Source organism: Chinchilla lanigera, unplaced genomic scaffold (genome assembly GCF_000276665.1).
Source record: "Chinchilla lanigera isolate Chin_1 unplaced genomic scaffold, ChiLan1.0 scaffold00097, whole genome shotgun sequence".
NCBI lineage: Eukaryota > Metazoa > Chordata > Mammalia > Rodentia > Chinchillidae > Chinchilla > Chinchilla lanigera.
In genome coordinates this window covers 8,045,734-8,065,297 of record NW_004955498.1, presented here as the reverse complement: position 1 = coordinate 8,065,297, position 19,564 = coordinate 8,045,734, and the positions used below count along the sequence as shown (strand labels likewise).

Here is a 19,564-nt window from a genome sequence, read left to right as displayed (position 1 = left end):
TTTGCCTTTCCTGGCTTACAGGGTTCCTGTGAGGGTCCAGCGATGTGATGGGTCAGTGAGCTCGTAGACACTTAATTATACACTAGACAGATAGAAAGGATTAGTATATAGATTTATAATAGTTCATCTGCTATTCTAGATCAAATGGTGAAATAGCAAGTGTGAACTTTCCTAGCCTAGTGCTTAATCACCAAGAGCTGACACCACGACTAGCGATCAACTCAACAATTCATAGAAAGCTAACTCCTGACTCAACAGAAGTTTTGAGTCCCTTTTGTCAAGCATTCTGAAGCAGAGGTGCAGGCAAGAGGATAAATTCTAATCCCTCCAAAGTGGCCAGCTGAACCTGTGCATTCTTTAACCTCACATCAGCCCTGCCTACCACAAGTTCCTGCCACCTCCCTGTCATTCCTCTTCCTGCACCGCAACACCGTGCTCAAGATACAAGCCAGAGTCATGGGCGGGAGGCACTTGCAGATACTTCCCAACTTTGCCATAGCCAGTTTCTCACACTTCCAAGCGTGGCTAGCCCTTCCCCTGTGACCTCAGCCCAACCCAGCTTGCCTTTCCCCCACACAGCCCTAAGCAAAGGGTTAGCAAGGCCTATGGCCTCGAGGAAGGAAAAGAAACAAAGAAGTACTGTCATGAAAAAGAAATTTCAGTGCCTGAAGGTGGCAGGAAAGAGAAGACCCCAGAAATGTTTCTGAGCAAGGCTCAGTGCTTTCCTTTGCTCCCAGCCTGGCTCGTCTCTGTCTTCTAAACACTTCCAGGGACTTTGCTGCACTTAGCAACTTCTGGAAATGTTTGAAAAGGTGTGAATCTTCTTGCCAGAAAAGAAATCGATGAGCTATTGACTCCTAAACCCCTCCTCAGCTCCTTGCCTCCCGGCCAGAGCATGTGGAGTCTTTCTAACTGTCCTCCACCTCAAGATAATAAGGAGAAGTGTTGAACTGGTAAGTACCAAATAAAACGATCAAAGGAAAGAGAGAAAAATAAACCCAAAAGGTACCATGAAGGGAGCAAAACACAGCGTTCCTGCCATGCCAGGGTCCTGGGAACTAATACAGGTGGTACAGCCAGTAAACAATATTGAACAACCCAAAGGAAACAGGGAAGAGGACTCGGCACCACCTGTCTATCTCAGGGACATGGTCAGGGTTAAAGAGCTGGGAAGAGATCGCTTTACTGAGGCAGCATCCAGAGCTCAGGAGGCAGTCATCTTCAGACTCTGAGCCACTGTCCTCCTGGTCAGAGGTCATGGGATTCTCCACATCGATGCTCCGGATATTGTCAGCGTTACCCTCACGTTGCTCCTCAAGGTCAAGGCTGCTCTTGACACTGATGTCAGCCAGTAAGCGCTCGATCATATCAGAGTCCCAGCCTGCTTCTTGCAAACACCTCTGGAGTAGCATGGGCCTCCCGCTGGGGCCACGGCCAAGGCTCTCATCCAAGCCCAAGTTGTCTTCGGAGTCATCCTCGCTGTCGTCGTAGGTCTCCACACACACACGGGCTTCGGTATGGATGTGGATTTTGGTGGGAACAGTAATATCATGAAAGCCAGGAAGGGCCTGCTGGGAGGTGGAGGGAAGATGGCTCAGGTTCTCTCCAGACTCCAGCTGGGCCAGGCTGGAGAGGGAAGAGAGTGTGCTGAGGCTTTCGGAGGTGGCCAGTGGGGCCTGCTCTGAGATGGTTGCCAGAGAGCCAAGGCTTTCGGGGCTCGCCAGGGGAGCCTGTGCAGGGCGGGTGGGAAGAGAGCCAGGATCAACTTCATTTTCCACGTTAATGAGGTCATCATTTGAGGAGATAATGGATAGGCTCATCAGTTCCTTATCACCTAGATGGCTATGTACTGGGGGGAGAGAGAGGGAGGGGGCTTTCCTCATCAGCACTGGCAGTGTTACTGTTGATCTCTTTGACAGACACAGACATCTCCGCTTGGATCTCTGGCGCTCAAGGGGCTGAGAAGAGGACAAACAGGCTGTTAGCATGCAAGGGGAGGTCGCGGCGGCAGCCAAAGCAGTGTCTCGCTGGGGGCAGCTGCTCCCTCAGGAGCACTGGGTGCTGGATGGAGGCCACTCAGGCCGCTGGGCAGGGCTCCCTGCCCGGGAGGGAGGATGCTGGATATTAGTGTTGCTTGAGGCGGAGGCCTCAGCATAGCCTTGGGAGTTTGCAGAGCCAAGGAAGGAAGACTAGGCAGGCCAGCCTCTCTGGTGTCTGTCTTCCTTTCAGCCTCCCTGTGCCCACCTTCCCTTTCTGGCTTTGTCACCTGCCCTGTAAGCAAGCAAAGTGGAACAAATTTGACTCAAAGATCTGGAGAAATCTAGCTCTGCCACTTCTTGCCTTGTGACGCTGGACAATGGTGATCTATAAAGGAGTGATGATAAATTAGTCCTACTTCTTTGTTATCTGCTGTGGGTGTGCGCTGTGCATGTGTGTGAGGATCAAAGCGTGAAAGGGTCAAGAGGCCGGCCTGGGCTCAAGAGGTGCTCAGGGAAAGCTGCCTGTCAGTCAAAAAGTCAAACCTGCACATTTCTCACCACTACATCATGGTAGAGGTAGCGGGCAATGAGTCTTCGGAGTCTCCTGTGTCGTCGACGCTGGCGGCGAGGTCCTTGGCTGAAGTAAAGGTAGTTGATGTAGATATACTCCATCAAGGACAGGAACACGAAGAACAAGCACACGAGGATATAGATGTCAATGGCCTTGACATAGGCAATGTGGGGGAGTTTATCCCGCAGGTGTGAGTCGATGGTGGTCAGGATAAGGATGGAAGTTAGGCCTATAAATAACAGCACAGGTTAAGTCTCCTTCGGTGGTTGAAGTTCTTGGCAAGCCATCGGGCCTACATCCCACAGGAAGGGAGAAAAGGCTGTGTCTCAGGTGGGGCCTCTGCCCATGTGTGCTCCTTGTTCCCTCTTCCCCATGTTTAAACCCAGCTGGCGCTTTACTGCTTTGATGACTTCCCATTGCTCTGAGAATCAACTTCCAAATCTGTAGCCATGGCCAAACAATGATTTATAGCTCCAGTCCCACCTTGCCCTATTTGCCTTCCAGTACATACTTTCCCCTTTGTATCTGAGGAAGTTTTGTGAACCCTGAAATACTGCACACCTATCAAGGTTTGGTCCCAAATGTGAAGATAAAGACTTCTTTAGCCTCTAAAGATGGTGAAGACAAACCACTTTTAAGCAGTCCTTGCTCAAAAACCCTTCAAGGCTCCCTGTGCTCATGCGTGAAGTTCAAGATCTTCCCAAGGCTTTCCAGGCTGTCTTTCTGCTGCTTTCCTCACCTGCCTAGGTCCTGCCCCAGGCATCCTGTGATTTCACCCACTCTCAGGGCCCCTCTGTCTGTAAGCCTGTTATCTCCTCTTTAGAGGATACCAAGTCTTGTGTCCGAGCTTCCTGCAGGCCTTCAAAACTCACTTCAAACAACACTTTCTTGATGCAGCTTTAGCCACCAAGGCCTGGGTCACCTCCTGCCCTGGACTCTGATAGCTGGCACCTGCACATTCCACTACTCACTTGTCAAGGGCAGCTCCTCTGGAAGCTCTGCTGCTTAACAGGACATTTTGACGTCTCACTTAATCAGTGCTTCTAGTGTCATGTTTCTGGTCTAAATGTATTTATACTTACATATTCAGTAAATAATGAGCAATGGAACTTTGGGCTCATCACACCAAGATTCCACCCCTGATGCTGTTTTTACCCCATCTCTAGTGCCAGTCTCTGCACTGGGCATGACTGGCTGGGCACCTGAACAGTGCACACTGGAAAGGTCCTGTGTCCTTGCCTGCACAGTGACACACCGCTCTAGGTTTTCCCTCTCGGAACTTTTCCTGAGTAAAATGGCCCACATTATTCCCTGAGATGGACACGAGACCTACCAATTGTCACCCTGGCTGCCGCAGAATCATGGCTCATCCAGAATGATATCCAGGAGAGAACAGTGGTGAGAACAGTGGGCCAATAGATGTGCAAAAGATAGCTGCTGATTTCCCGCTGCACTTCGAAATTCATTACCAGACGCATGTAGGAACCTGGAAGTAAACACTAGTGTCAGCCGCACGCGGTACAGCAAGTCTCTCTGTCCACATCATTTCCTCACTTACACCAGGTTACAGACAAGAATCACTTCCAAACTGCCAACAGACGGAGGGTGAGAGGCTGGGCCTGAGAAGAGCATGAGTGTTTTCCACCGTTAGGGGCGTAAACCTGGCCAAGTGCATCTACGTCCTTTCCACATTTGCAGATGAGCCATCGAAACCTCATCAAGGGGGTCCCTGGAACATGTCCAGGATAAAGGAAACAGAAAAGGACGCAGGAGAGAGTGTGGGCATCAAAGGCAGGGGCCTGGAGGAGTTTATAGGGGTACAAAGGGGGGCAAGAAACAGAAGAAAAGGAAGGCGCCAGACTCACCTGTGTAGAAATACACCTCCTTGCTAGTAATCATCCTCCCCAGGAAATTGAACTGAGGGATTTTCAGCTCCTCGGTCATCTGAACGCCATCCTCACCGTTTTCCCAGGCTAATAGGACGTCTTCGACAGTGTAGCCATCTGGGAAGGGGAGAGAAACGGAGATGGTGTCAGAAAATAGACACAGATTTCACACCAGAGCTGTCTGTGAAAATGAAAGCACGGTTGGGACTTGAAATTAGGGGGCTCCATTGTTGCTTGCTGAGTCTCAGTGTGGGGAGAGTTCGAGCACTTCGAAAAAGAACTCTCACTCTGGATTTTCTTTCGCTGGAAGGAGAGGACTGGAAAGAGACACAAGCTCCTACTCACAAGCTTGTACCTAAGTATCCAGTGACAAGGTATCATTTCCCAGTAGGGCTAACTACCTTCCAAAGATCATTTGCTCCCAGCTGCCATATATACATACCTCCCGGCCAGTCATCTGTGAGGGATAATCAAAAACTACAGTGAATGCTTAAATGTTTAAAAAATGGGTTACATTAAAGGACATATTGCCACGAACCCCCTCAAAATCCTCCTCCTTGCTTTGAACATACTTATCTCATCGTTCTTGCTACTTTCTGAAGCAGTTCTGGAAGTCCTGTTTTGTGTCCTTAGTTATGTTGTTGAGGCTCTCTCCATGTCCTTAATTGATTCAAAACATTTTTTACCTTCCATGGTCATTTTGACTTGGAGGAAGAGCCAGAAGTCACTCAGTGCCAGATCCAGTGACTAAGGTGGAAGACGACACACCATAGTATTTTTACGGAGTGCCTTTCTGTGGGATGGCCCTTGGCAGTAGCGTTTACCGCAGTTTTGATCACACTCATGAAAGAAGACTTCCAGAACTGCTTCAGAAAGTGGCAAGAATGATGGGATAAGTGTGTTTGAAATGGTGGGGGGATCTTTTGAGGGGGGGTTCATGGCAATTTGTTTTTACTGTAATAATTTTTTTGTCTTTTTGAGAGGGTCTCGCTATGCAGTTCAGGCTGGCCTTGAGCTCACTTTGTAGCCCAGGCTGGCCTCGAACTTGCAAGGATCCTCCTGCCTCAGCCTCCCAAGTGCTGGGATTACAGGCATGCGCCACCACACCCGGCAGATTTTTAAAATTTAAATGTTCATTGTATATTTTGATCACCCCTTGTATCATGTGCCAATCATCTATCCTTCCGTCATTTTATCTATTGATCATCTATGTCTTCAGGAAAGAGAGAATGGGGAGAAGGAGGGAGGAGAAGAGAGATGCTGTCCCTCTCACTGTCAACTCTGTTTGTGGTTTCCTGACTGCTGCAGCCCCAGGCAGAGAAGAAGCGTCCACAGGAGAAATACGCACAGCTCTCCACTTCCAGCTTGCATGTCTGCTGGTCCATAGGGAATTTATGCAGATCCAAGGAACAGCCTGTTTTGGCGGTCAGCCTGCCAAAGGAAACAAAACAAAAGAGAAAAGTGAGCGGAGCCCAGGCAAGCACCCATTCCTACAGGCACTGCAGGGGTGGAAAGCAAGAATTACCCTGGAGATTGACCTGTTTGTGGGAAAGAGAAGAGAACTGCAGTGTGACAAGGACGCTAAGAGATCTGGCAGGATTGATACCAAGAACAGATGTATGGCATGTCAGCAAACCATGGGATGTCAGAATGGGAAGGACCCTAGAGGGAACTGATGCAGAGACAGAAAGAAGACCCGGGCTTGCTAAAGAAGTGTCAAGGCTGTCAAGAGAAGACTGTGTGCTACACGGAAGCCACTGAAGTTGCATATCCAGTGCGAAGGGCAGGTGTGAGATGTACGTGTAAAGATAGGAGTAATTTCGCGGCCAACCTCTGGCCACATCGGTCCTTGTGCCAGAGGTGCAGGCCTGTACAATCTCAGGCACTGGCAAGACGCCAGTGGGCACAAAACAGGTGACAACATACCCATGATTGGCCAGGTAAGGGCTAACAGTAATTCAAGTGGGAGGAGTTTCAGGCTGCTGTGCGCTGCCTCCAGAGCAATCTGAAAGATGGCCTTGGAGGAGCTGGGGAAGAGACCCGTGAGAAAGAAAGGAGAGAGAAAAGCTCTTTACTGCTTCGGCCTGAAGGCTCTTTCCCCCGGCTTCCACCATTCAGCCTAGCCTACTCCCCGTCAGTCACTGAAGCAGTTTCCATTTTGTGCCACAGGTAGGGTATCTGTGCATGTGTGAGACTGTCTTGATTTCACTTCTTCCCATAAACGTCCCATGGGACGGTAGTCAGCTTATGTGCCCTTTAAGTTAACTAAGAGTGATCAATGGTCGCCGTTGTTACTCTTAGACTCCAGAGCCTTGGCTCATGGGAAAGGGGATGGAGCAAGAAGGACGGAAGCAATGAGACACGAGCACTGGAGAGAAAAAGAAACTCAATGAGCTTTGCTAGCTACCACTTGGAGACATTTTCAGAGCCAAGTTTACCTCTTACACTTGTCTTTAGGTACCATTTATAAGAGCTGGCACTGTGAGGACAGCCTTGAGGACAATCTGGGTAGGTATAAGTGGATCAGTATTCTGTGTGTACAGAAGGCCAGAAACCAAAGACCCTTGCCATACACACCATCACACCAGCTTCCCCTTCTCCAGGGCCCCCTGCGGGCTGCAAATGTGACCAAGGGCAATGATAGGCCCCTTCCTTCATTGCATGGGCTCCAGCGCCACCTCCCTCCCTCCTCCATTGCAGGGAGAGAAAAGACACAGAGATAAATAGCAATGTGTACAATGCCAGGATAGAAGGTGGGGTCTTTCAGTCCAGGGAATCAGGAGGATGTTTTCACCAATCAGGCATCCGAACCAGAGATTGAAGGGTGAACATTTCAGTTCATGGAAAAGGAGAAAGGGCCCTCGAGACAGAAGGGACAGCAGAAGCCAAGGTGTGGGGACAGGACCAGCCAAGGGATTCTATGGGAAACTCTGAAAGTGGTGGAGGGGCAGTGCAAGGCAGTTTTGAAAGCAGCGAGGGCTGGGGATATATAGCTCAGCGGCACAGGTGCCTGCCTGGCAAGCACAAGGTCCTGAGTTCGATTCCTGGTACCAAAAAAAAGCAATGAACTCCTCTGTGTCCCTTACAGTGTGTTTATGGGATACACAGCAGGAGAAAGAAAGCCCATTGGCACATCCCTGGACCCCTGCAGGAACTTACCGGATGCCATACCGCACCGTTCCATCAGGGTGAAGCTGAAACATGCGATTCTCCACAGTTGCATCCTGCATAAAAACGTCTTTGCTATTCAGAAAGTAGCAGTCTGGGACCCACAACATCTCATTCATGCGATAATCCAGGGTCAGGTTCAGGTTGGTCTCATGATATGCTAAGCGTGAATCCTTCCAGGTCTGATAAAAATACATCGTGATTGTATAGTCCTGGGGAAAGAAAGGTAAGTTCCAGTTGTAAGCTAGGTCTGCCATTCTGCCATTCTGTCTTCTGTGAGTGTGTGTATGGTGAAACATGATAAAGATGAGTGTATGAAATATATGCTTTTGAAAGAAGAATAACAAGTGAACCTTTTGTGATTATAATGTAGGTTAAGACACACAGCATTACTAACATGTTTCTAGCCCCAATGTGTCCTTTTCAGAACATACTACCCGCTGCCTCACAAGAACCAGTGTTCTAGATATTAGGATGAGAATCGCCTTGCTTTGGGCTAGTTTTACTGTTTCCTGTGTATTTCTAAAAGACATGATGATTAGTTGCACCTATGTTTTTGAACTTCAAAGGAACTCATACTGTCTGTATTTGTCATTTGGTTCTTTCACTCAGTATTATATTCGTGAGATCTAGTTTGGTTGATGTGTGTAGTTATAATTTGTTTATTTGCATTTCTGGAGAATATTCCATATATAAACATACCATGCATGTAATCATGACAGCTCCATACATACTGAAATGAAGATGTTATAACAACGACAAAATGAAAATTCCAATTTATACCCCTGCCAAGAGCCAAGAGCTGATGGAGACTTCCAGCGTCCTCCCCCACACACTGGCGCTGGTGTCATGGAGTACGCAAGCTCTTTGCACACACTGTGGTTTCTCACTCACTCTGCATTGCACTGATTCCTAACAAGGTTAAGTATCTCTTCATACTTAGTTTCTTCAGCTGTTTAGTTTTATCTGCTATTTAGTTGTTGTCACACAAGTGAAATTCTTGCTCATATTTGCTGACCATCTTTCTGTCCATTTAAAAATATTCTTATTAATCCACAGGAATTATGTGTCCTTTGAATGTTAGTGCTTTGGGTTGCAAATATCTTAGTCCACCCTGACTTAATCCCTTCTGACACTTGCTACAGTGGTTTTGTTTAGCAAAACTGAAGCGTCAGTTTTGGCTACACAGAAGTAAAACACTGTTGAACTTACCAGTATTTATTTTTATGATTTGTATTTCCTTTGGCCTTTAAGAGACATTTCATTTGTCCTGCCATACTGGGGATGGAACCCAGGGCCGCACACATGTTAGGCACAAGCTCTTCCAATGACCTACGTCTACAGCCCTAAAAGAAATCTTGATCTACTTACTCCAAACACAGACAGTGTCCTATATGATCTTTTAAATGCTTCATAAGCCTTTCACCTATGAGTCGATAATCTGGAGCTGATTTTTTGGATATGGTGTGATGTGGGGTTCAGTTGATTTATATTTTATTCCAGGGGCTGTATTTCCAAAACCTACCCTGTTCCTTTATGGGAATTCTGTGTTAGGTCAGAATAGGAGTTGGCTTATGACTCTGTTCCTTGTCTCCTATTCTGTCTCCCATACCATTGCTGGAAGTGACACACTTACCATGTCCATATCCGAGATCTCGTGAATGTTGCAGACATAGATAGCTATTTTCACGGTCACAGGGGCACCTACAATACAGAAGGACACTGTTACATGAAGGTTGGGAAAAAGGTGAGGAGCCAGACTGACTGGATTTGAACCTGCTGTGACACTTGCTAGCTGTGTGGCTTTGAGTAAATCTTTTTTTTTTTTTTGAGTAAGTCATCTTTTTTCAGCCTCAGTTCCTTCATGGCACAATGACGACAATAATAGCACTGATGTCATAGTTCTTTAAGGTCAAGCACTTAGTTTTTGTTTTTTTTTTTTGTTTTTTCTCCGGTACCGGGAACTGAACTCACGACCTTGCGCTTGCCAGGCAGGCGCTTTGCCGCTGAGCTAAATCCCCAGCCCCAAGATCAAGCACTTAGAGCAGTGGTGGTGAACCTATGTGTTATTTTTCATTTAAGACAAAAGATGTATGAGTTGTTTCTTCTAAACTAAAACCTTAGTATTCAGATTTAACTGCAGTGTTGGGTCTTTGTGATAAACAAGTGGGTGTGGGGCTACAATTTGGGCACTCATCTCTAAAAGGATAGGCATCACTGCTTTAGAGCAAGGTCGAGCGCACGATATACTGAAGGGAACGGGCCAGGGCAAAACAAACTGGAAATAAAGGAATAAAGTACTCTTTTTCTAAAGGTTTCCCGATAAAAACTAAAAATCAAGAAGCCCTCACACAAGAACCAAGATTCGTGCTTATGTGTGAGTATGAGTGAGTGTGTCCATGTGTATAAGTGAATTTGTGTGTTCATGAACAGGTAAATGTGTCAGTGTGTACAAGCATGTCTGTGTATGAATGAATGTATGAGCATGTTTGTGTCCGTGTGTATGGGATGAAATGTACAGATATATTGAAGTGCAAGTGGTGTGTGAGGGAGTGAATGAGTGAATGTGTGACTGTGTGTGTTTATGTACAGGTGAATGTCTGAGCACATGTGTGGTGGTGAGCCTGTCTCTACATATGAATGACTTCATGTGAGCATGTCCATGTCGGTAAGAGAATTTGTGTGTGCTCATATGTGAGTGAATGCATGATCATGCTTTTGTGTTTCAGGATGTTGTGTGGAAGTAAATGTGCAAGCACACATGATCATGTAGACATCATGTGTGGATTTGAAAAGGTGAAAGATTTATTGGATCTGAAGAGAAACCAGAGTGATGTGTGGATTTGAATGTATGGGTATGAGCATATCCATGTGACCAAATGTGTGATGTGTATGTTCATGTGCAAGTGAATTGTGAGCATGTGTGTGTTTGTGAGCTCATTTGTGTGACTGAATACATTTTTGTGTCTGTGAAGATTTATTGTGCTTTTGTAATGGTGAATATGTGAGCATGTCTTTAAGTATGAGTGTACTCGTGGAAATGTGTGTGTTTGTAGGTCAACTGATGCATGAGCATGTTTCTGAGGAAATGAATGTGTGAACATGTCTTTATACATGTTAGTGTGTGCATGTATTTGAATGTAAGTTTGGAGTAAATGTGTGTGTCTCCGTGAGTCTATTCATGTGTTAGTGTTTTTTGGGAGCCTGTCCATCTGTGAGTGAATGCATGAGTATGTTCATGGATGTAAAGTAGTTGTATGTGAATATGTTTGTGTATTGTGTGATGTATATGTGTGCTCATATGTATATGCATGCTCTTGAATATGAGTAAATGGACATGATTGTGTGAGGGAATGCTCATGTTTGAGTGAATGCAAAAGACTACTGTGCTTGTGCATGTCAGTGTATGTGCACTCATTTTCATCTTGTAAGTGAATCTGTTAGTATATGTGAGCATGTTCATGTATTTTCTTAGGTGTGAGCATTGTCATATGTGATAAATGTGTGAGTATACTTATGTGTGTGTGAGCATGTGTGTGCATAAGAAAGGATGTTAAGGGTGTCTTCATATTTCTGAGTGAATTTTTGAGAGTTCTTACACATGTGGGCATATTTGTATGTGTGTGTTCATGTGAGAGTGAATTTGAGTATTATTCCATATGTGGGAATATTTGAGAGTGCATGCATGAGCATGTCCATGTGTGTATGTATGAGCAAATTTGTGTGTGTGTTAATGTGTGTGAGCAAGTTTGCTAGTGTAACTAGGTATGTGGGCATATTTCTGTGAATGAATATGTTAATTTTTGTTCATGTTTGTGAGTGCATCGTAGGTGTGCTTGTGCAAGTATATTTATATATGAATGTGTCTGTGTATGTGTGACTGTGTTAATATGCATGTTCACAAGCATGATTGAATTTGAGTATATTTGTATATATGAGCATGTTTGTGCATGAGTGTATTACTGTTTATTAATGTGAGCCAATTTGTGACTGTGTGTGTACATGTTCATTGTGTATATGTGGATGTGTGAGTGTGCCAATGTTTGTGTCAGTGCACATAACTGAATTTGTGTATGTGAGCATGTTTTTCTACGTGAGTGAATTACGTGAGCATATTTATGTGTATGTGTCAGCATGTTTATGTGTGAGTGTGTTAATGTGTGTACCCTTGCATGAGTGACTTTGTATATGTGAATATGTTTGTGTGTGAATGTATCCACACATCCACGTGTGTACTGTTTGTGCATGTGATAATGTTATGTTTGTTCATGCATATGAGTGAATCTGTGCTTGTGTATGTGGGCACATTTATGACTGATGATGTTCGAGTGTATTCGTATGTGTGTGATCATATCTGCGAGCATGTCTGTGACTGCTGTACATGTTCATGTGTATGTGATGGGGGTATGCTTGCCTGTGTGCTCACACTTGTGTGGGCGTGTCTGTGTGGGGGTCATTTTGGGAGTGAGTGCATGTGTGAGTGACTGCCCACGTGAATGTGTGTGACTGAGTATGTAAATCTGTGTGCCTCCTAGTTTCTTTCTGGCCTGTCTGTTAGCAGTGTTCATTGGCAAGACTCAAATGCGCTCGTGGGTGTGGCAATGTGGAATGAACTCTTGGGCACTGTAGACAAAAACATTTTTATTGTCCCCTCATTGGCTCCAAGCTCTCTCCATCCAGCCCCACAGCGTGACCATTCTTCTTGGTGTGTTACATCACACTGCTGCTAGGGAAACACGCGTGATGCTTGCAGTTCAGCCTGCTGCTTTCTTTGTAGGCTGATTGCCCAGAAGCTGAGCTGCAAAGAGGGAAATGTGGTGTTCGAAGGCCAACACTTCAAAGAGCACAGTGCTACTGGGGATAAGCATATGAATGGCAGCTGAGAAGTAAATGGGCTCTGTGCTAGGGCACAGCCCAAACTCCAGCCTTTGGGGCTATTGTGAACAAGCCCCAGGAAAGTGCTATGTAGTGACAGGAGTTTCTAGGAATGCAAATATTGATTACTGCCTTTCAGGCCCTCCGCAGGCCCTTAAAGGCTGGAAGCTGTGTTAGGCAGGCAACAAGCCCCCGAGGGGCCCAGCAGCCAGAGCCTCCCCCTTCCCTGCTCCAGTTCTGACTTCCCCCTGGACCATTCCGCACCAAAGGGGAAACCCCTTCCAGAATGGGGGAATGCTATCCTGGGGGCCTACGGCGCGGGCACAGAGCTGCCCATGGGTCCCCAGATGAAGGGGCAGGTGGGAGTTGAAATGCAGCCCCCCCACTGTGAAGATGCGATCCTCGTGGGATGGTGTCAGCCCTGCAGCCTGTTACTGTCCCTTTGATAGACTGGGGAAGACAGGAAAAGAGGCTGGGATACTCACTTTCCTCCCTCCCTCTTGGAACCAAGTCCTCTTCGTCCCTAAAAACTCAATGTCCTGTTGGGCGGGGTATCAGGCTAGCGGAAGCCCTTAGGGAGCTGCCTTGTGCAGCACTGCCGATTTCTCAAGTGAGTACTGTGGCTGCTATTTCACCTGCCTGTGGTGTGTGTGTGCTTAAGGGAGAGGCAGATAAGCCCTGAACTTCTACTCCATGTCAGATACATAGGGGGATTTGACCTTGCCAAGGGAGAGGCTGTGCAAGGACCCTTGCGAGCCTCAGTCTAGCTGTCCTTTTGCTGGTCTCCCCCCACACCCACCAAACAACAGTCGCGGACACAGAGTCTGCGTGCTAGCAGGTCCTAGGTCGTCCCTGCCCTCCTGCCTTCATCTGCTGTTTGGCCAAATTAATCCAGGGGTCCATCTTTTTAGGCAACCTGCCCTAAAATGGTGAGGTGAAAATGCTTGGTGGACTTTGGTGGTTGCTGGTTGGCGTTTGCTAAAAAAACATGAGGAGGCAAGGAGAAGATGAAGTAGTGACTCCCTTAACCGCCACCCCCGACCTTCCCACCCATCCCACCCTACTGTACCCAACCCCACTAACCCCACCCCTTTCTTGCTTACTTTGACCCCTGAATTCCCATGGACCCTGACTTTGTCTCTAGGGGACCCACACAAGAGGAGCTGCTGCCCTTGCAGGGTCATCTTAGAGAGAGTGCCTCTGCCCTACGGGCCAGTGTCCTGGTGCAGATGCAGGCACCTTGGGTCCCTTGGGCTGTTCCTTGGTCCTCACACTCTGGGGGCAGCCGTGGGACAAAGGGGAAGCACCAGTCCTGAAACTTAGGGCCCAGGACAACCACCTTGCTTTTCAAGGGGCCTCTCCAGGCCCAAACTAGCACTCTCAGACTCCCACTGGTTCTAGCCCAGCAGCAAATGCTCCCACTGTGCGCTGGATGGGCAGCCCGCAGGGTGTTCCTAAAACCTCTATTCACATGCAGGAACAGGAGTGGCTAGCAGCCATTAACCCTTTACTGTGAGTATCTTCCTATGGGAAGTTGGGTGGTACTTTTGACTTAGTGTCCCTGTTTTTTTAAGTCCTTCTGCTTCCTTTGAGCTGGAAAGTAACTAATTTCTATTCGGTGTACCTTTTCTTTTGTCTGTCCTTAGTCTAGGCTTCTGGGTGTCCCCTGGAGCACAGAATCACGTCGGGTTTTGTGTGGGGTCAGACACTTAAGTGGCCCTCACTTACAGCTGTGTGGTCTGGGCTAAGCAGAAATATAGGGAGAAACTGAGGAAGGGATTCTCGGAGGTCTCTGTGTCAGGTTCCCTGTCATTTCTCATGGCTGAGCTAGAGATCTGAGTGCTAGGCTGAGGTGTTTGTGTTTTGTAGGGGAGTTAGCTATCCTGGGTTCCTGCGGTGATCAGGCTGCATTTCCTAAAGGTTACACTGAGTGTAGTGTTTTGAGGGGACTGAACTTGGTAGGTGCTGATGGCTTGGGGCGGTGGGGGAGGCCAAGATGGAAGTGCCTGAGGTCTAGGTAGGTTAGGGAAACAGAGCCAGAGGGGGAGATTTTGAACTAGCTGAATGGACAGGGTGGGCATTCATATGGCTTATGATTGCAGAGAAAGCCTCGTTCAAATGGAAGAACACATGTTCTCCCCACAGATGCAGCAGAGAACTCTAGCCCGAGAAGCTGGGTGCTGCGCACTGCGCAGCCAGTCCTGTGGCCCTTCTCCAGCCAGACTTTTAAGGGAGTGAGGCAGCAAGTGGGAGACATTTCAGCGAAGACATGGAGGCCTCCACTGGGGGATTGGATCCCGGGGGTGAAGAGCCTGGAGCAGCGTGGCTAGTCAGCTGATGTGGTGGGGCTGGCTGGGTTTCACCCCTATCCCACCTAACCCAAAAGCCTCTCAGGTCCACCCATGGCTTACCTCCAAAATTCGGTCTCAGCCGGACATCATAATTCGACAGCACCCTGTCTAGAATCTTTTGAACCAGGGATTGATTTGCACAATTTTTGCTGAAACAGAGAGGTAATGAGTAAATGCTGGTTGAGTGTGGCCAACTGGCCAGTGGCTGAGTTGCCAGAGCCTTCCCTGCGCATGGACACATGCAGACAGGCCCGGTCATACATGTATCTGCTTCCTCCCCTCCCTCCCCTCCCTCCCCTCCCTCCCTACGGTGAGTCAGCCAGAAGCACAGCAGTGACGCACTTTTCTTTTCCCTTCCCCTCCTCCCATCTTTCATCCGGAGGGTGGAGCATGGGGACTGGATCCCTGTTACCAGGCAGGACTAGAGGGTGGGGGAGGAGGGGATGCCATAGGAGAAGAGCCCAGGAGCCTGGGCAAATGGCGGCCCTCAGAAAACTGCATTGCTTCAACCCCGCAAGGAGCCCCACCTTGAGATCAGCCTAGATGCTGCTTTCCACATTGGTGGGCATCTTCCTTCCAGGGGTACCTGGTGCCTCCAGGAAAAGTCATCTCCCACTGTCAGTGCCCTCCTGAGCTAAGCCAATATCCTGGAGCTCGGAGCCACATTTGCCCCTACCTGGGACAGGCTGGGCATTTTTGCCACGTTTAAGTCAACCTTGTTTTTTGTACACGTCTGCTTTTCAGACTTGGCATATGGCTTATGATGCAGAGAGAGCCTCATTCATGTAGCAGAGATTTATGACCCCCAGTTCACCTAACCAGTTCAGGTTCTTGGGCTCAGAGCTGTCTTCCAAAATTTCCATTCTGGGCCAGAACATGTGCTTCCCCCCTGGAGGGACCTTGGCTGAACAAGTGGAAGTGGACCCAGGGCAGCTCTGCAGGGAGCTGGCCTTTCCAGAGGTCTCCTGTGTTCACACAGTTCACCTAGGGCTCTTTTCTCCAAAAGGCTGGTGAAGAGAAGAGGCCCTGGGCACCACTGTGACTCTGTGACGCATTTCTCCTGCAAATATGTGCCTGTGCGTGCATGTGCGCGTGAGCGTGTGTGTGCGTGAGTGCGTCTGTGTGTGCGCGCGCACACATTCAGTGGCGCAGTCTGATATGTTGGGTTGAGGGCACTGTAGGGCTGTCTGCTGGAACCTTGCCCCCACCTTTCCCCTTTTTCTCTAAATACGTATTTGTTTCTGCTTTACCATTCCGAATTATTCTTGATCTTTCTCAATCATAAAATTTCATTTCCTAACACTCCAAAGTATGTGCATGAATTATTCCTGAATTAAAGCAACGCATTCCCGCCTGTTTCCGACGACACATTCTCCATGTGCCAGAGCTTGGGGTCTGTTGCCACTACATATACACGTCATATGTGATCTATACGTGAAGGGTGAGTGTTCATGTCTGCAGATGCTCGCGGACCCACACAAACTTCAATCAAACAGTGAAAAGCCTGAATCCTCAACTGTTTTCACAGGTCGTAGGGTTACAGGGTTATACAATCGCGGATCGCAGAGTCTGGGCTTCCCTGAGGCTGAGTTAGTAATTTCTACCTGCCGCAGTGGAAAGAGCCCCTCGCCCCACAATACACACACCCGCGCACACGCACTCACACCCGAGCTAGCCTCGGACTCAAACAGGTGTCTCTCCTATTTTTGTTTTAAGAATTACCGTCACCCTGTTCCACAGGTGCCAAAGAACGCAACTAGGGAAAGCTGCCCCAGGGACCTTAGTTCTCGGGGATGACGGGGCAGGCTGTGGGGTGAGGACACTCCCAATCCGACTGCGGTTTGGGCATTCGCGGGGCACAGTCGGGCGCCGCAGTAACAGGTGGGCTCCGGGCTCCATCTCGGGTGGCGGCCATCATTCCCACCCCATTCCCCACAGGACTCACACGCTAGGACTCGGGGAGCCCGGATCGGAGTCCCCCCTGCGACCTGCCGAAGCCCGCCCATCCCGGGGGCCTGTGGCCATCTGTCCCCGCCGCGTCCAGCCTGGCGGCACCCGCTTACCAGTCGAACATGTCCAGGAAGTCTTCAGGCACTCGGGAGAACTTGAACTTCGGGGTGGGACTGGGCTTGTCGCTGTCCGCGAGCCAGGTTCTGATGAGCAGCAGGAGCGCGGCGACCCGCAGCGCGGCTCGGAAGCCCATGGCTGCGGCTCTCTGGGCGCCACGGACCGGGAAGGGAGGGACGGGGCTGGGCTGGGCAGCGGGTCGGTACCGGGCCGAGCTGGATGGGACCGCTAGTCCTCCCGCAGAGTCGCCTCTACGGAGGACTACCGGGGGCCACGGGGAGTGGGAAGCACAGGAGTTGGTCGGGAGCCCCGATCTCAGAGAGAACCGGGGGGAGCGGGTGCCCAGCAGCTCTGTCCGACGCAGCCGCGAGGTGCGCTTCGTCTGCGGCCGCTCCAAGCTGCGACTGGGCACGGAGTGGGGCGCGCGGCTGGCTCCGCCCACTCCGACGGCAGCGCAGGCCCAGCCAATCCGGTGGGTGCCAGGCGCCGCACAAAAAGGCGCGCGCTCCTGCCTCCGCCCGCAGCCCGCTCCTCTCGGCCCCCGCCCCTCCAGGCCTCTGCAGTCCTCCCGGGCCCGCTCCAGACACCGGCAGGGGAGGGGCCGCCTGGGGCGGGGCCGCCTGGGGGCGGGGCCTGCTGCCTGAGCCTTGGGCCCGGGTCGCGTCCAAGGCCAGCTGCTACTGTGCCTGCCCCCTGTATTTTTCTTGAAAGATCTTGTGCCCAGGGAATGTGGGGGCTTTCACTATCGGGAGTGGATCTACATTCTGAAAGACCTGGGCACCCTTGACCAGGAAGTACCCTGCTGCTGCTCATCCCCAGAGGATTGCTTGAACCTCCAGGAGCCCTGTGTGCCTCGCCTCTGGGTGGGTGGAAGGGGGCCAAGCAGTGTTTCTTGCGACACCTCTCTAGCCATAGCACTCCTGTCCTCCACAGGGATGGAAATTGGCCCCAAGGGCCCATGAGTTCCTTGAAGACTTGTATTTCCCAGAGAGCTTTTGACCCCAAGTTTGGGTCCCTAAGGGGGGAAAAAATCCCATGAAAATGAAAGGATTCACCAGTTTGGGCCTCCCTGAGACAGACCTCCCCAAGAAGGGGGAAAGAAGGCAAAGGTCAGCGCTTAGGATTGAGACCAGACCACGCCAGTGCCCCCGCCTCCGAAGAAAAATCCAAGCTTGGCATGTTAACTAGACGATTCTTATTCTTTCCACTCCTCAGGAAACTACCTGTGTGGAACCTCTGTATCCTCAACGGAAACCGGAATGCCTTCACCCGATTCCCCGTCCCTCACTTGGGGCCGGTGACCAACAGAGAAGCCTCACAGGAGCCGCGGCCAGGTGGATCGGCACCAAACGGCTCAGGTATGTTCACCCCCACTGCCCCTCCCACATGAACCCACTGAAAATGGTTGCCGGCGAAAAGGGGTTCGCGTTCACAGCTGGTTAACTAGGAGCGCTTGTGCCTGAACATATGCCCCCTTCCGCCTTTCCCCAGTACTTGGGGGCCTGAGCTGGGATTACTTGTGACCCCCAGAGCCTCTTAGCCTTGGTTGCCCAAGTGTTTTGCATAGCTGAAGGTTTAACTCTTTAGTTTCCCTTTATAAGAAATGCTTTAGAATCAAACCCCGAAGCAGGGCATCTCATACTTTCCTGCCTTCTGAAGAGCAGAGCACCTTCATGCCCTCTTTTCCCGTCTGACTTCTTCCTCTGCCAGGGCAGCGAATACTGTCCTTCCCATATGGACACAGAAGAAACAGGGAGGATGGGAGAGGAAATCAACCAAGCAAGCCCACGCCCGCCCCCAGCCCCTCTTCCTCCATTCGCCCTTGTAGTAATGAGGGCCATTCCAGGTCATTTTGTCCAGCAACTTGGATTGTAATACGGGGAACTGTGATTCAGAGAACGAAAAGGGACGGGCCCAGGGTCGCACAGTAGCAGAGGTCCAAACTAGACACCTTGGTTCCCAGTTTGCCTGCTTGGTGGAACAGCGTGTTTTCAGGGTAAGGCAACTTTGAGCGGCAGTTCAGACACCCACCAGCAGGTGGGAGTAGATTTGTTTGGATGCAGGTTGTCTCTAGCAGCAAGGAGTCAAGTTCCACAGGCAGCCTGTCCGGTTCCTCATTTGTCACAGAAAACAAGCTTGAAGCCAGAAGTTTCGTTCGTGGGTGCCCCTGTGACTGCACAGATTGCCAAAAAGTTGATGGTGAGGATGAATTCACCTCCAGAGCTTAAAGCCCAGAGGGCCCTCCCCCATGTCAGCTCTCCCTAGAGGTAATGAGGTAATGCTTCATCCAAATTTCTGACTCACGAGACAAAAAAATAGCGCCAAATGCAACAAGAAACAGAACAGTGCTCTATAATTTGTACTTGTTGAGCTTTTGTTTAGTCAGTTTTTGACAATCTCCATAAGCACCCAGATTGGACATGGGGTCATGGTGTAGGGAAGGAGCGCTGGCCTGGAAGTCAGCGCATCTGTGTTTTGACCCAGCTTTGTCACTCAGCACTGGAGCTTCCAGCTGGGCCATCCTTTGGCAGGTAGACAAGAAGTGAGACAAGTAATAGGGGAGATTAGGCAGAGCCGTGTTTAGTGAGTGCCACACACTCAGTGTGCCACACAATCACTGTACAATAAATACTTGGTAATTAAAGCAATAAAGAGTTTGAGAACGAA

At 49.5% G+C, this 19,564-nt stretch overlaps 1 protein-coding gene across 1 annotated transcript; it reads right to left on the bottom strand.

Moving 5' to 3' along the window:
* Positions 1-1,058: 1,058 nt before the first annotated feature.
* On the bottom strand, positions 1,059-17,286 carry Gabrq (gamma-aminobutyric acid (GABA) A receptor, theta). Its single transcript, XM_005406452.1, has 9 exons — positions 16,894-17,286; positions 14,891-14,979; positions 9,241-9,308; positions 7,596-7,816; positions 5,785-5,867; positions 4,416-4,553; positions 3,884-4,036; positions 2,523-2,779; positions 1,059-1,793 (listed from the first exon to the last, which is right to left on the bottom strand). The coding sequence occupies exons 1-9, from the start codon at positions 17,031-17,033 to the stop codon at positions 1,059-1,061; spliced, it is 1,884 nt and encodes a 627-aa protein (XP_005406509.1). The 5' UTR covers positions 17,034-17,286.
* Positions 17,287-19,564: the final 2,278 nt, after the last annotated feature.